Here is a 12904-nt window from a genome sequence, read left to right on the forward strand (position 1 = left end):
TGTATGCGACCGCCGTCACATTGTCCGACTGCACTTGGACAGGCTGAGAGCGAAGCATATGCACTGCTTGTCGTAGCGCATTGTAAATTGCGCGGAGTTCTAGGACATTTATAGACAGCAATTTCTCGTGATCCGCCCAGAGACCCTGGAGCTGACAATTTTGAATTACCGCTCCCCAACCTCTGAGACTGGCGTCCGTAGTTAGAATTATCCAATTCCAACCCCCGAACCGTCTTCCTGCGGTTAAATTGTGTTCCTTGAGCCACCAGAGCAGAGATACTCTTGCTCTTGGCGACAACCTCACCCTGTGGTGAATCTGCAGATGCGAGCCTGACCACTGGGCGAGCACATTCAGTTGAAAATGGACGAGAGTGAAATCTTCCGAATTGAAGCGCCTCGAAAGCTGCCACCATTGTGCCTAAGAGGCGAATGCACAAGTGTACAGACACTGTGCGTGGTTTGAGCACTAATTGTACTAGATGGCGTAGAATTTGTACTTTCTGCTGTGGTAGGTAAATTCTTTGATTGACCGTATCTAGAATCATACCTAGGAATTGAAGGCGTTGAGACGGAATTAGATGTGATTTCTTGAAGTTGACAATCCACCCGTCGTGAACCAGTACATCGTATGTTAGCAGCGCATGTTGGAGAAGTATCTGTTGAGACGGAGCTTTGATGAGCAGATCGTCTAAATACGGAACTATTATCACTCCCAGGGATCTGAGATGAGCTATCATCACAGACATCACTTTGGTGAATACCCGAGGCGCTGATGACAGGCCAAACGGTAGAGCCTGAAACTGGTAATGGTTCTGGCGTATTGCAAACCGTAAGAATTTCTGATGAGGCTGCCAAATTGGAATGTGTAAGTACGCATCCTTGAGATCTAGCGCAATCATAAATTCCTTTGGCTCTAACCCCGCAATCACCGAACGCAGAGACTCCATTTTGAATCTGTAGTAAGTTACGTACTGATTGAGACCCTTTAAGTTCAATATTGGTCTGACTGAGCCATCCGGCTTTGGTACTACAAACAGACTTGAATAATAACCCTGACCCTGTTGGTGTACAGGGACCGGAATCAAAACTGCTGAATCCAGTAGGGACTGGATGGCAATTTGCAGAACCGTCCTCTTGTCGTCCGACAGAGGCAATCCTGTCTTGAAAAACCGCAGAGGCGGAAGACAGTCGAACTCTATTTTGTAACCTTTTAACACTAAATTGCGGATCCACCCATCCGCGGATGTGTGGAACCACGCCAAATGGAACGTCTGAAGGCGTGCTCCCACAATCGGAGAACCGAGATGGGCTGGTAGCCCGTCATGCCACTGGCTTGTCGGTAACCTTAGCGTCTTGGCGAGTTGTGTTGGTTTGTTGGAAACCACGTCCGCGACCACGTCTAGCAGGCGTGGCTGTTCCCCTGCCACGTCCTCGAAAGGGCTGAGGTCTAAAGGATTTGAACGAAGGTCCAGCGTACCTTCTTCTTGATACCGGTGGAGGCAATGGTAAGAAAACAGACTTACCTCCCGTAGCCTCAGCAATCCATGCGTCCAATTCAGGACCAAACAACTTCTTGCCATCGTAAGGCAACGCTTCTATACCTCGTTTGACCTCTGCCTCCGCATGATAAGCACGCAGCCAGAGTGCTCTTCGTGCCGTAACTAGCGACGATGAAATACGAGAAGTGAGCTGACAGACGTCAGTAGACGCTGTACAGAGATACTCGACAGCCTCAATCATTTGATTTACAAGAAGTATCAGGTTTTCGTCATGTAAAAGAGATTTCAGTTCTGTAAGCCATATTATGAGCGCCTTAGTGACCCAAATGCCAACCAATCCAGGTCTCAGCATCACACCTGCTGCTACATACATGGATTTTAGCATAGTTTCTATCTTGCGATCTGAAGGGTCTTTAAGCGTAGTAGCTGCTGGCACTGGTATGGTTAATTTCTTGGTAAGCTTTGACACTGAAGAATCAACTATTGGTGGATTCTCCCATGTACATGTTACAGAGTCTGGAAACGGGTAACTAGACTTAAATCTGCGAGGTATAGAAAACCGTTTATCTGGATTCTGTCGTGTTTCTACTAACATCTGATTAAGAGATTCCGACACAGGAAAACTTATTGGAGTTTTTTTGTCGTTTAGTAAATACGACCTGATCATTTGTGAGAGGCTCCTCAGTTTCAGTAAACTTCAGAGACTGACGTACCGCTCTGATGAGATCATCAATGCCGGAACTGTTAAAATCCTCGCCATCTGACTCCACTTCGCCCTCCTCACCCTCATCTTGTTCCGTGAGGTCTGGCATGGAATCGTCAGAATGCAACATAGCAGACACTGGAAAATCATAAGACATATGAAATTTATCCCGTTTACCCAAAATGGATTTGGACCTTACGCAAGGCTGAGACGCCTCCGGTAGTTCTGGCGGTCTCACCCTAGACTCAGATCTTACAGTTTCCCGCTCCTGACGAGCGGCGGTCAATTCTGATTGTATATACATATGGTTTGTGTAATCCCGCACCAGTTTTTTAATTATAATTTTCTTATATGATTTCAAATGTAGTGTGGTACCTTCTGCGTTGCTTGAATTATTTTATGTTTTCTCAACCTTATATAACCTTATACGCAGGTGCCCTCCAAATGCTTTTGAGTCATAGACTCATATGACACTAACGAAGAAAAAAGAAGCATTTTTCCTGGATGCACTCTACCACTAGTAGTATACTTAAAATGTCTATTCTTTATTAGATATGCATTAAAATTTTTAAGGAATTGGTGAAATATTAAAATATAGTGTGAAATAAGAAAAACAGATTGTGAAAATAAAAACTACTCGTTTCCGAATGGTGTTTTCTCAAGTCTCAATAAAGGCTATATTGCCTATAACTTTGTATCCGTGTCTCTAATTAGTGTTGTCTTATTAACTGTTTTCAGATGAATGTAATAGGCTATCAGTATTATAGCTTATCCCCTTGCAACAATTTCTGGTATGTTCTCATATAGTGTAGCTATTACTGTTCTTATAAATTGTTGCTTTTAAATGTTGCTACTTTTATTTCAAGGATGTGTCTCTGTTAGTTTTTCTCACAAGAGAAAGATTTCCTCCTCTAATTGTCCTTAATAATCACAGCAACTTATAGATTCCTATATGCTACAGTTGCTTAATAGCTTGATTATATTATTTACTGCCCTGTTACCTGTGATTAACACACTATCCTTTTTGGGCTATAAATAATCCGTTTGCCTATACATATTAATCATCACATTTCTATCTCATCCCATCAGTGTAATTATCTGTATTTGATTAGCCGTGTACACCACTGTTATTGCATTATATTCTCTCAATGCCAATAACACCTTTTATTTCGTTTATTATACTGTCTGAGATTGCTGAGTATTTATAAAAGGTAGCAGTATATTAAGATCACAGCACTATGTGACTTATAGGCTGTGATCGTGATTACTGCAGGTGAACACAGTGAGCCGCCCGCCCGTCTCTGTCGCTGGCCGCACTGAGCTCAGCGTGTGTACGGGCTGATGCCGGGACTCCCCGCTCTCTCTCTCCGTCTGACGGCTTCACTCATGAAGCCGCTGCCGGCAGCGGAGATCGTGAGAGGGAGCTGTAAGGTCTATTGTCTTTTACTAATCACTGATGGGGTGCAACACAATTATTTTACATTAAACTTCTAGACACATTGTTATATTTTGAGTTTTACACCATCCGGAAGCAGCCCACGGCCGTTCCACCTTAGGCTTCCTCAGGGCGCTAATCACCATCAGTGATTAGTAAAAGACAATAGACCTTACAGCTCCCTCTCACGATCTCCGCTGCCGGCAGCGGCTTCATGAGTGAAGCCGTCAGACGGAGAGAGAGAGCGGGGAGTCCCGGCATCAGCCCGTACACACGCTGAGCTCAGTGCGGCCAGCGACAGAGACGGGCGGGCGGCTCACTGTGTTCACCTGCAGTAATCACGATCACAGCCTATAAGTCACATAGTGCTGTGATCTTAATATACTGCTACCTTTTATAAATACTCAGCAATCTCAGACAGTATAATAAACGAAATAAAAGGTGTTATTGGCATTGAGAGAATATAATGCAATAACAGTGGTGTACACGGCTAATCAAATACAGATAATTACACTGATGGGATGAGATAGAAATGTGATGATTAATATGTATAGGCAAACGGATTATTTATAGCCCAAAAAGGATAGTGTGTTAATCACAGGTAACAGGGCAGTAAATAATATAATCAAGCTATTAAGCAACTGTAGCATATAGGAATCTATAAGTTGCTGTGATTATTAAGGACAATTAGAGGAGGAAATCTTTCTCTTGTGAGAAAAACTAACAGAGACACATCCTTGAAATAAAAGTAGCAACATTTAAAAGCAACAATTTATAAGAACAGTAATAGCTACACTATATGAGAACATACCAGAAATTGTTGCAAGGGGATAAGCTATAATACTGATAGCCTATTACATTCATCTGAAAACAGTTAATAAGACAACACTAATTAGAGACACGGATACAAAGTTATAGGCAATATAGCCTTTATTGAGACTTGAGAAAACACCATTCGGAAACGAGTAGTTTTTATTTTCACAATCTGTTTTTCTTATTTCACACTATATTTTAATATTTCACCAATTCCTTAAAAATTTTAATGCATATCTAATAAAGAATAGACATTTTAAGTATACTACTAGTGGTAGAGTGCATCCAGGAAAAATGCTTCTTTTTTCTTCGTCAATTCTGATTGTAACCTATCCAGTACATTTATTAACATACCCCACGGAGGGTCCGGTGAGGAAATTGGTTGTAAAACAGGAGCAGAAATGGTATTCTGAACCGAATTCACAAAACATACTGTACATGTGGTAGATCCATCCGGTAATACACTGTTACAGACTTTGCAATTATGCTTTTTAGTTTTTGCTGGTGCCTTACTCATTATGGCGACAGACAATACAATACACAAAAACCAGACACCTGCACGACTCAGTAAAATAGCAGTAAGGTGTCTCTGTATATAAATATGGCCAAGTGCAGTACACGTGGCCAGTACTATGAAATGTGATCCCAAATTCCCACTAACACCCCTGCGCCTCCGGTGGAGTAGAGATGTAGTACTGGAACGTTCTGGAATCACAGCAGGAAGACACAGGAAGCATGGTTAAACATGGCTGCCATGCATGCTTACACATATAATCCTAGTGCTGGTTACAAACTTTCACTGATTATAACCCTGCAAATATCCCTGCAGCCTAGCATCTGGTGCTGCAGTATTTGTTATGCCGCTTATTGCCCCCTTATTTATTTATTTATTGCCCCCCCATGCCTCACCCTTGTGTAATGGCTGCCTGCTCTTTCCGAATCAGAGCAGCGGCAGCGCAGCGTGTGGGGCCCCAGCGGGTATCGCCGAGCGCTGTGTCTGAGCCCGGGTGAGCAGCGCGTCAACCAGCGGTGGGACCCGGAGCAATAGCGGCGGCCGGCTCCGTGAGCGAGAGAGCTGCGGCAGATCAGCGGCGGCCTGTGTGCGGAAGAACTGCTGTGGCCGTCGCCATGTGGGGAGGGCGGCTGAGTGGGGAGAGCAGCGGCGGGACGGGCGGCTAAGTGGAGCGAGCAGCGGCGCTAAGCGCTAACAATGTCTCCACACCTCGGGGCGGCAGCGGGAGCTGACCGCCCCGTTCACATACCTTTATCCTGCAGCTTGTGAGGAGGCTCCGACGGGGCTTCTGAACAAGCGCCGGCCAGCCTGTGCAGGAGGATCTGTGTGTGGCTGTGAGGGAGCTCTTTCAGAGAGGCCCGACACGCCCCTGCTGCTATCAGCAGCTGTACTATCCCTGACCCTGCCTTTTGGAAGGGGGAAAGGGATGTAAAATAGAAAAAATTAAATCAAATAAAAATAAAAATAAAAATTCTTCAAAGTAATCGTGACTTGAGTCACAGAGCTGTTGCTACGTCGAGCACAGAAAAAACACTGAGAGGTACTCGGGGATATGGAGGGGTGGAGTGTTCTAAATTTAAATATTCAGTGCTGTTCCTACGGAAGCCCGTCCATATCCCAAGAGTACTCCAGTGACCCCTAGTGGATGATAAAGAAACAATCTTTATTCTAATCTCAGAAGATCTGCCATGAACAACGAAGGTGCATACTGCACATGGACAATCCTGAATGTCTCTCCCACTGCCATCACCAGTCGCCTGTGTCTCTCTCACTGCCCCCGTCACTGTTTATCCTGTGTGTGTCTCTCTCACCCACCAGTCATTGAGTCTGTCTGTGGTGAATTTTGAAAGAGAATACATCTTGATCTAAGATCTAGTTTAAGAAAGGTTTTAGAGAAAAAGTAAACCTATTAAGTGCTAGATCCTCAATCCTCACTACACCCAATGGTTAAGAATTGTCCCCCAGATGGAGGAAGGGAAAAACAAAAAACCTCATAATGAAACAGAAAAAAATATGGAAGACTGAACAACATTTAAATAACCAGCTTCTATGTTGCACTAAGACTTAAGGTGTATACACACTGAGCGATTTTCACAGGGGGTTAACCACGTTCCACAGTAGGAGACTGTGGAAAGTGGTTCACTCAGCCGGTAAAAACAGGCTGACGGACAGCGGCGGCTGGCGATTATGCAGGAGCGTGCATCAACGCTCATCACCCAGCCATACACACTAGACTATTTTGAGCTCAAATTAGCTCAAAACGCCAAAAATGAGCTACATTGAGCTCAAAATCGCCCAGTGTGTATGCGCCTATACATTGATGGTCTATGTTTCAACATTCTTCGCTATTTAATTATGGTCAACCCTGTGTATTTCTCTGGCAGGTATGTTGACTGATAACTACTGGAATGCAGTGTGAGGTCTTCCATCATCAATACTGGACTCAACTGTGATTGCTGTTTAAGTAGTAAGTGTACTAGTGTACATATTTGATCAGAAGCCGCATTCATGCTGATGGTAAATGGTTGCAAGTTGATAATGGAATTCCATTGGAGCAATAGCTGGGCAGGAAATTAGCTCTTTCCATGAAGATGGACATTCATTTTTTTTTTTTAAATTCTTGGGGGTCTGAACAGTGGGGGGACCAGTGACTATACAAAATGTAAATCCCCTCATATCAACATATTCATGAGTCTACATGCAAAAAGTTTACCTTCCTGGGTCTCACAAAAGTAAAGATAATTATTTTTAAAATTTCCTAAAGCATAATGTGTGTTTTTTTTGTTTTTTTAATGTGGCATACGTGGTGATATCTGCACTGGAGCTATAGTTACATCTTCATTAGAACAGGTAGTATCATAATCATATATTTGGCTCACAGTGAAAAGCCAATTCTACACATTGTTCCAAACCTCCCACCTTATTCTCCTAAAAATTATATCCAAGTCCTTCTTCATTTCCACAAGTGTCCTTGTGTGATGTATAAACCGATCGTTCATCTGTTGCAGCCGTGTGTTGGACAGACTGTTAAAATTCAGGAGCATTTCATTTGTTTTCTCAAATCGATCAAGCCTACAGTGGTCAAGTGAAATAAAGAGAATGCATGGTCAGAAAGACACTGTGAGAAAATCCCTTGCAAGTCAACCTTAGATTTGCAGGTTTGTGATGATACAGAATTTTATACTAAAATTAAAAACAAGTGGCTCTTATCCCAATTTAACAAATTCCCATATCTTTATAGATTGTAAAATACGGCAGGGCTTTCCATCTCTCGGCCTGTTATTAACCAGTCTTGTTTTAGTACTATTATGTTACCAATTGTAAAGAGAAAATTTGGAAATTAACAAGAAAATGGTTCAGTTAAACAGCATGTAAAAATCAAACATACTACGTAAACAAACAGTTGTCCAAACTAGTCACTGAAGGAGAAATTACTTTCAGTTTTTGAACTTCAGCAATGAAATGATTGAAATCAGCAAGTCTGGGATTTCTAGCATGTTGGATTTTGCAGATTGCCGGGGAATCAGATTAGAGAATGCGGATCGGGTAAATCAGCCAATTAATTTATGGGCCCCTTTAGTTAAATAGTCTTTGACAATGATAATGTTGGGGCAACATGAGAACATTACCATTAGGGTTGGGGATTGTAGGGACATCACTGGTGTCACCTGAAGGATCAAAGAAGGAAACTTCTGTACACCTTATAAAACACAGTACTAAGAAGTCATAAAAATGGACCAAATCAACTTTGTACTTGGTACAAAGGACTAATAAAAACCATTCTTTAGTTCCCTGGTTATAGCCTTTATCAATACCATGGCCTAATGGTTAGAATAGGATTTTAATTACCTACCGGTAAATCCTTTTCTCGTAGTCCGTAGAGGATGCTGGGGTGCATATTAGTACCATGGGGTATAGACGGGTTCACCAGTAGCCATTGGCACTTTAAGAGTTTAACAGTGTGGGTTGGCTCCTCCCTCTATGTCCCTCCTACCAGACTCAGTCTAGAAACTGTGCCCGAGGAGACAACATACTTTGAGAGAAGGAATTACACAGATAGTGGCGAGATTCATACCAGCTCACACAAAATACAAATCCGGCTAACATGCCGGAAAACTCAGCAACAGCTGAAACCGTACTGAAACAGTAAAAAATGGCAGAACTTACCTAGGAACCAGGCAGTACTGAACTTTAAAACCAATGCAGGAAAACGAAGTGCTGGGCAGGCGCCCAGCATCCTCTGCGGACTACGAGAAAAGGATTTACCAGTAGGTAATTAAAATCCTATTTTCTCTTACGTCCTAGAAGATGCTGGGGTCCATATTAGTACCATGGGGATGTACCAAAGCTCCCAGTATGGGAGGAAGAGCGCAGAGGCTCCTGCAACACCGCTTGACCAAACTTGGTCATCAGAGGCCAAAAGTATTGAACTGGTAAAACTTAGCAAACATGTTCGAACCAGGCCAAGTAGCAGCTTGGCAAAGCTGTAAAGCCGGGACACCCCGGACAGCCGCCCAGGAAGAACCCACTTTACGAGTAGAGTGGGCCTTAACCGATTTCGGACACGGCAATCCTGCCGTAGAATACGCATGCTGGATAGTGAACCAGATCCAGCGCGAAATAGACTGCTTAGAAGCAGGACACCCAATTTTCTTAGGATCGTAGGAGAACAAAGAGAGAGTCAGTCTTTCTATGACAAGCTGTCCTCTTCCCATAGATCTTCAAAGCCCTGACAACATCCAAAGCCTTTGAAGCAAATGAGGAGTCAGTAGCCACTGGCACCACAATAAGTTGGTTGGTTGATTGGTTGGTTAAGTCCCAAGTTCCGCCCTGTCTTCATGGAAGACCAGATAAGGGCTTTTACAAGATAAAGCCCCCAGTTCCGACATGCGTCGGGCAGAAGCCAAGGCCAACAAAGTGACCGCCTTCCATGTGAGAAACTTGATGTCAGCCTCCAGTAGAGGCTCAAACCAAGCTGATTGCAGGAACTGCAACACCACATCTAGATCCCTGGGTGCCGTTGGCGCCACAAAGGGAGGCTGGATGTGCAGAACCCCTTTCAAAGGTCTGAACCTCAGGGAGCACAGCCAATTGTTTTTGAAAAAAGATGGATAAAGCAGAGATCTGGACCTTGATGGATCCCAATCTCAGGCCCATATCCACTCCCGCCTGCAGGAAAAGGAGAAAATGTCCAAGTTGAAACTCCACCGCAGGAAATTTTCTTGATTCACACCAAGAAACATATTTCTTCCAAATACGGTGGTAAATGTTTAGACATTACCCCCTTCCTAGTCTGAATCAGGGTAGGAATGACTTCACTCGGGATACCTTTCCGAGCTAAGATCTGGCGCTCAACTGCCATGCCGTCAAACGTAGCCGTGGTAAGTCTTGATAGGCGAACGGCCCCTGCAGTAGCAGATCCTCCCGAAGAGGTAAGGGCCTTGGATCCTCCAGCAAAAGATCCAGTAGATCCGCATACCAAGCCCTCCTTGGCCAGTCCGGAGCAATGAGGATTGCCAGAACCCTTGTTCTTCTTACCAGCTGAAGAACCTTTGGAATCAGAGGACGTGGAGGGAACACACACACTGACGGGAACACCCACGGAGTTACCAGTGTGTCCACCGCCACTGCCTGAGGTTCTCTTGACCAGACCACCTCTAAAGGTGTTCGAAGGCTTGTTCTTTCTAGACCTTGCGGGCCGAAAGGGCTGTGACGTGGCTGGCGTAAAAGGCTTTTTCGTAGCCGGTGCAGTCGAGGGGAGAGAGCCTGACCTGTATAGGGTAGGCCCTCCACATTCTTCCTGGATTCCGCGTCCGCAGACCACTGGCGCAGCCAGAGACCCCTGCGAGCCGAGAAACCCAGGTCCTTCATGGAATCTACCAGGAATCCCGCAGAATCCTGAATACGGCGTAAAAATAAATCAACGTCACCTTTATCCCTCGTAGTCGATTCCTCCTGCAGAGCGATTGACCACCTGGCAATAGCTTTTGCAATCCAAGCACAGGCTATAGTAGGCCGTAATATAGCCCCGGAAGCCGTGTAAATGCATTTTAGCGTAGCATCCACTTTGCGATCTGCCGGGTCCTTAAACTTGGTAGATCCCGGGACTGGCAACACCACCTGTTTAGACAGTCTGGAGACAGAGGCATCGACTATCGGCGGGGACTCCCATTTCTTTCTATCTTCCTCTGCGAAGGGAAAAGCAACCAAGACCCTCTTAGGGATCTGAAATTTCTTTTCCGGAGTTTCCCAGGCTTTTTCAAAGATAGCGTTTAATTCTTTGGATGCCGGGAAGGTGAGGGAAGGGGGGGGGGACTTCTTATTATCTGTAAAAAAAAAGGCCTCCTCCACCTGCTCAGGAGCTGTGTCAGAAATATGTAAAACATCCCTTACAGCTTCAATCATCAACTGCAACCCCTTAGCAAGTGATGCTGTCCCCCTTGACACGTCACCGTCTTCAAAGTCGGTGTCCGTATCATCCTGCATAAGCATTGCAAGTGCACGTTCCTGAGAATGTAACGCAGGGGACCCCGAGGAAGCAGTATCAGACCATACAACCATAGAGGATTGTAGGACCTGAGTGGCATGCTCAGTCCTAGCCACCCTATCAGAAATCTGAGAAATAGTCCCACTCAGAGAGTCTAACCATTCTGGCTCTCTAGCCGGGATCTGCGCTACAACAGTGCAATCCTGATTACATGGTATGGAGTCATCCTGGGAAGACAAATCCCCTGCAGCATATGAAACAGTATCTCTAGACGTTGTCACACACACCAAACACCCCACAAACACACAGGGTATTTACTTAGACAAAGTTTCCCCCCCAAGAATGGCAGAGAGACACAGAGATTGGAGCCAACCCACACACAGCGCTATTAGAGGTATAGGGAGATCCTAACCAGCGCTGACTGTGTCCCTTAATAGGTGACACAGCCTTTACACAGCCTCACCTCCCTTCTACAACCCCCTGGTACCATACAGATAGCTGGAGTTGCTCTGGAGGGACCTGGACATCAACTGGCAGTGATTGCAGGCAGGAAAAATGGCGCTGAACGCTGCTGGGTTCGCTCTGAGGAGAAGCTACGCCCCTTCAATGGCGCTGTCTTCCCACTCTTGAAGATTATACTGGTCTGGGGAAATTTATGCTGGCTGAGATCCGCGGACGCAGACAGGCTGGAAATAGTCAGTGCAGGGTCTGTGCTGGCTCAGGCTGCCCCTCACAGCACCGCAGTACCGCTGAGCCGTCCGGGAGCGCGGTTTATACCACGTTCCCACCCTTAAGCCACCCTCTTCACACTGACCCCCCGCTTGTAAGGGGGGACAGTGACTAACTCGTCTATGAGGGGGTGGCAACTGGCTGCCAGGGTGAGCGTTCCCTTGTGGCGGGGCGCGATCTGTCTCCTCTGGAGCTCAATGTCCAGTTAGCGGAAGCAGTGGCTCAAGACCCCGCAGGGCAGACACTTCTCCCCCCTCAGCCCCTCGATGCAGGACTCCAAAAACTCCAAGATAATAAGAATTTACTCACCGGTAATTCTATTTCTCGTAGTCCGTAGTGGATGCTGGGTACTCCGTAAGGACCATGGGGAATAAACGGGGAAAGGATTTGGAATCCAGGGTAAGACTCATACCAGCCACACCAATCACACCGTACAACTTGTGAGAACTATACCCAGTTAACAGTATGAACAACAACTGAGCCTCATTCAACAGATGGCTCAGAACAATAACCCTATAGTTAAGCAATAACTATAAACATGTATTGCAGAGAGTCCGCACTTGGGACGGGCTCCCAGTATCCACTACGGATTACGAGAAATAGAATTACCAGTGAGTAAATTCTTATTTTCTCTGACGTCCTAGTGGATGCTGGGTACTCCGTAAGGACCATGGGGATTATACCAAAGCTCCCAAACGGGCGGGAGAGTGCGGATGACTCTGCAGCACCGAATGAGCAAACTCAAGGTCCTCCTCAGCCAGGGTATCAAACTTGTAGTATTTTGCAAACGTGTTTGATCCTGACCAAGTAGCACTCGGCAAAGTTGTAAAGCCGAGACCCCTCGGGCAGCCGCCCAAGAAGAGCCCACCTTCCTCGTGGAATGGGCTTTTACCGATTTAGGATGCGGCAGTCCAGCCTCAGAATGTGCAAGTTGAATCGTGCTACAGATCCAGCGAGCAATAGTCTGCTTTGAATCAGGAGCACCCAGCTTGTTGGGTGCATGCAGGATAAACAGCGAGTCAGTTTTTCTGACTCTAGCCGTCCTGGAAACATAGATTTTCAGGGCCCGGACTACGTCCAGCAACTTGGAATCCTCCAAGTCCCGAGTAGCCGCAGGCACCACAATAGGTTGGTTCAAATGAAACGCTGATACCACCTTTGGGAGAAATTGGGGACGAGTCCTCAATTCTGCCCTGTCCATATGGAAAATAAGATTTTACTTACC

The 12904-nt window shown here is 45.5% G+C and overlaps 1 protein-coding gene across 3 annotated transcripts in view; it reads right to left on the reverse strand.

The window, feature by feature from the left end:
* The window catches only part of KXD1 (KxDL motif containing 1), a 215779-nt gene that overhangs the window by 55745 nt on the left and 147130 nt on the right, over positions 1 to 12904 (reverse strand). For all 3 annotated transcript variants that reach the window (XM_063914731.1, XM_063914732.1, XM_063914733.1), the window contains exon 3: positions 7383 to 7535. In XM_063914731.1, the coding sequence (XP_063770801.1) occupies positions 7383 to 7535 (153 nt within the window). The remainder of the gene's footprint in view (positions 1 to 7382; positions 7536 to 12904) is intronic.

The sequence above is a fragment of the Pseudophryne corroboree genome, chromosome 1, assembly GCF_028390025.1.
Source record: "Pseudophryne corroboree isolate aPseCor3 chromosome 1, aPseCor3.hap2, whole genome shotgun sequence".
Classification (NCBI taxonomy): Eukaryota; Metazoa; Chordata; class Amphibia; order Anura; family Myobatrachidae; genus Pseudophryne; species Pseudophryne corroboree.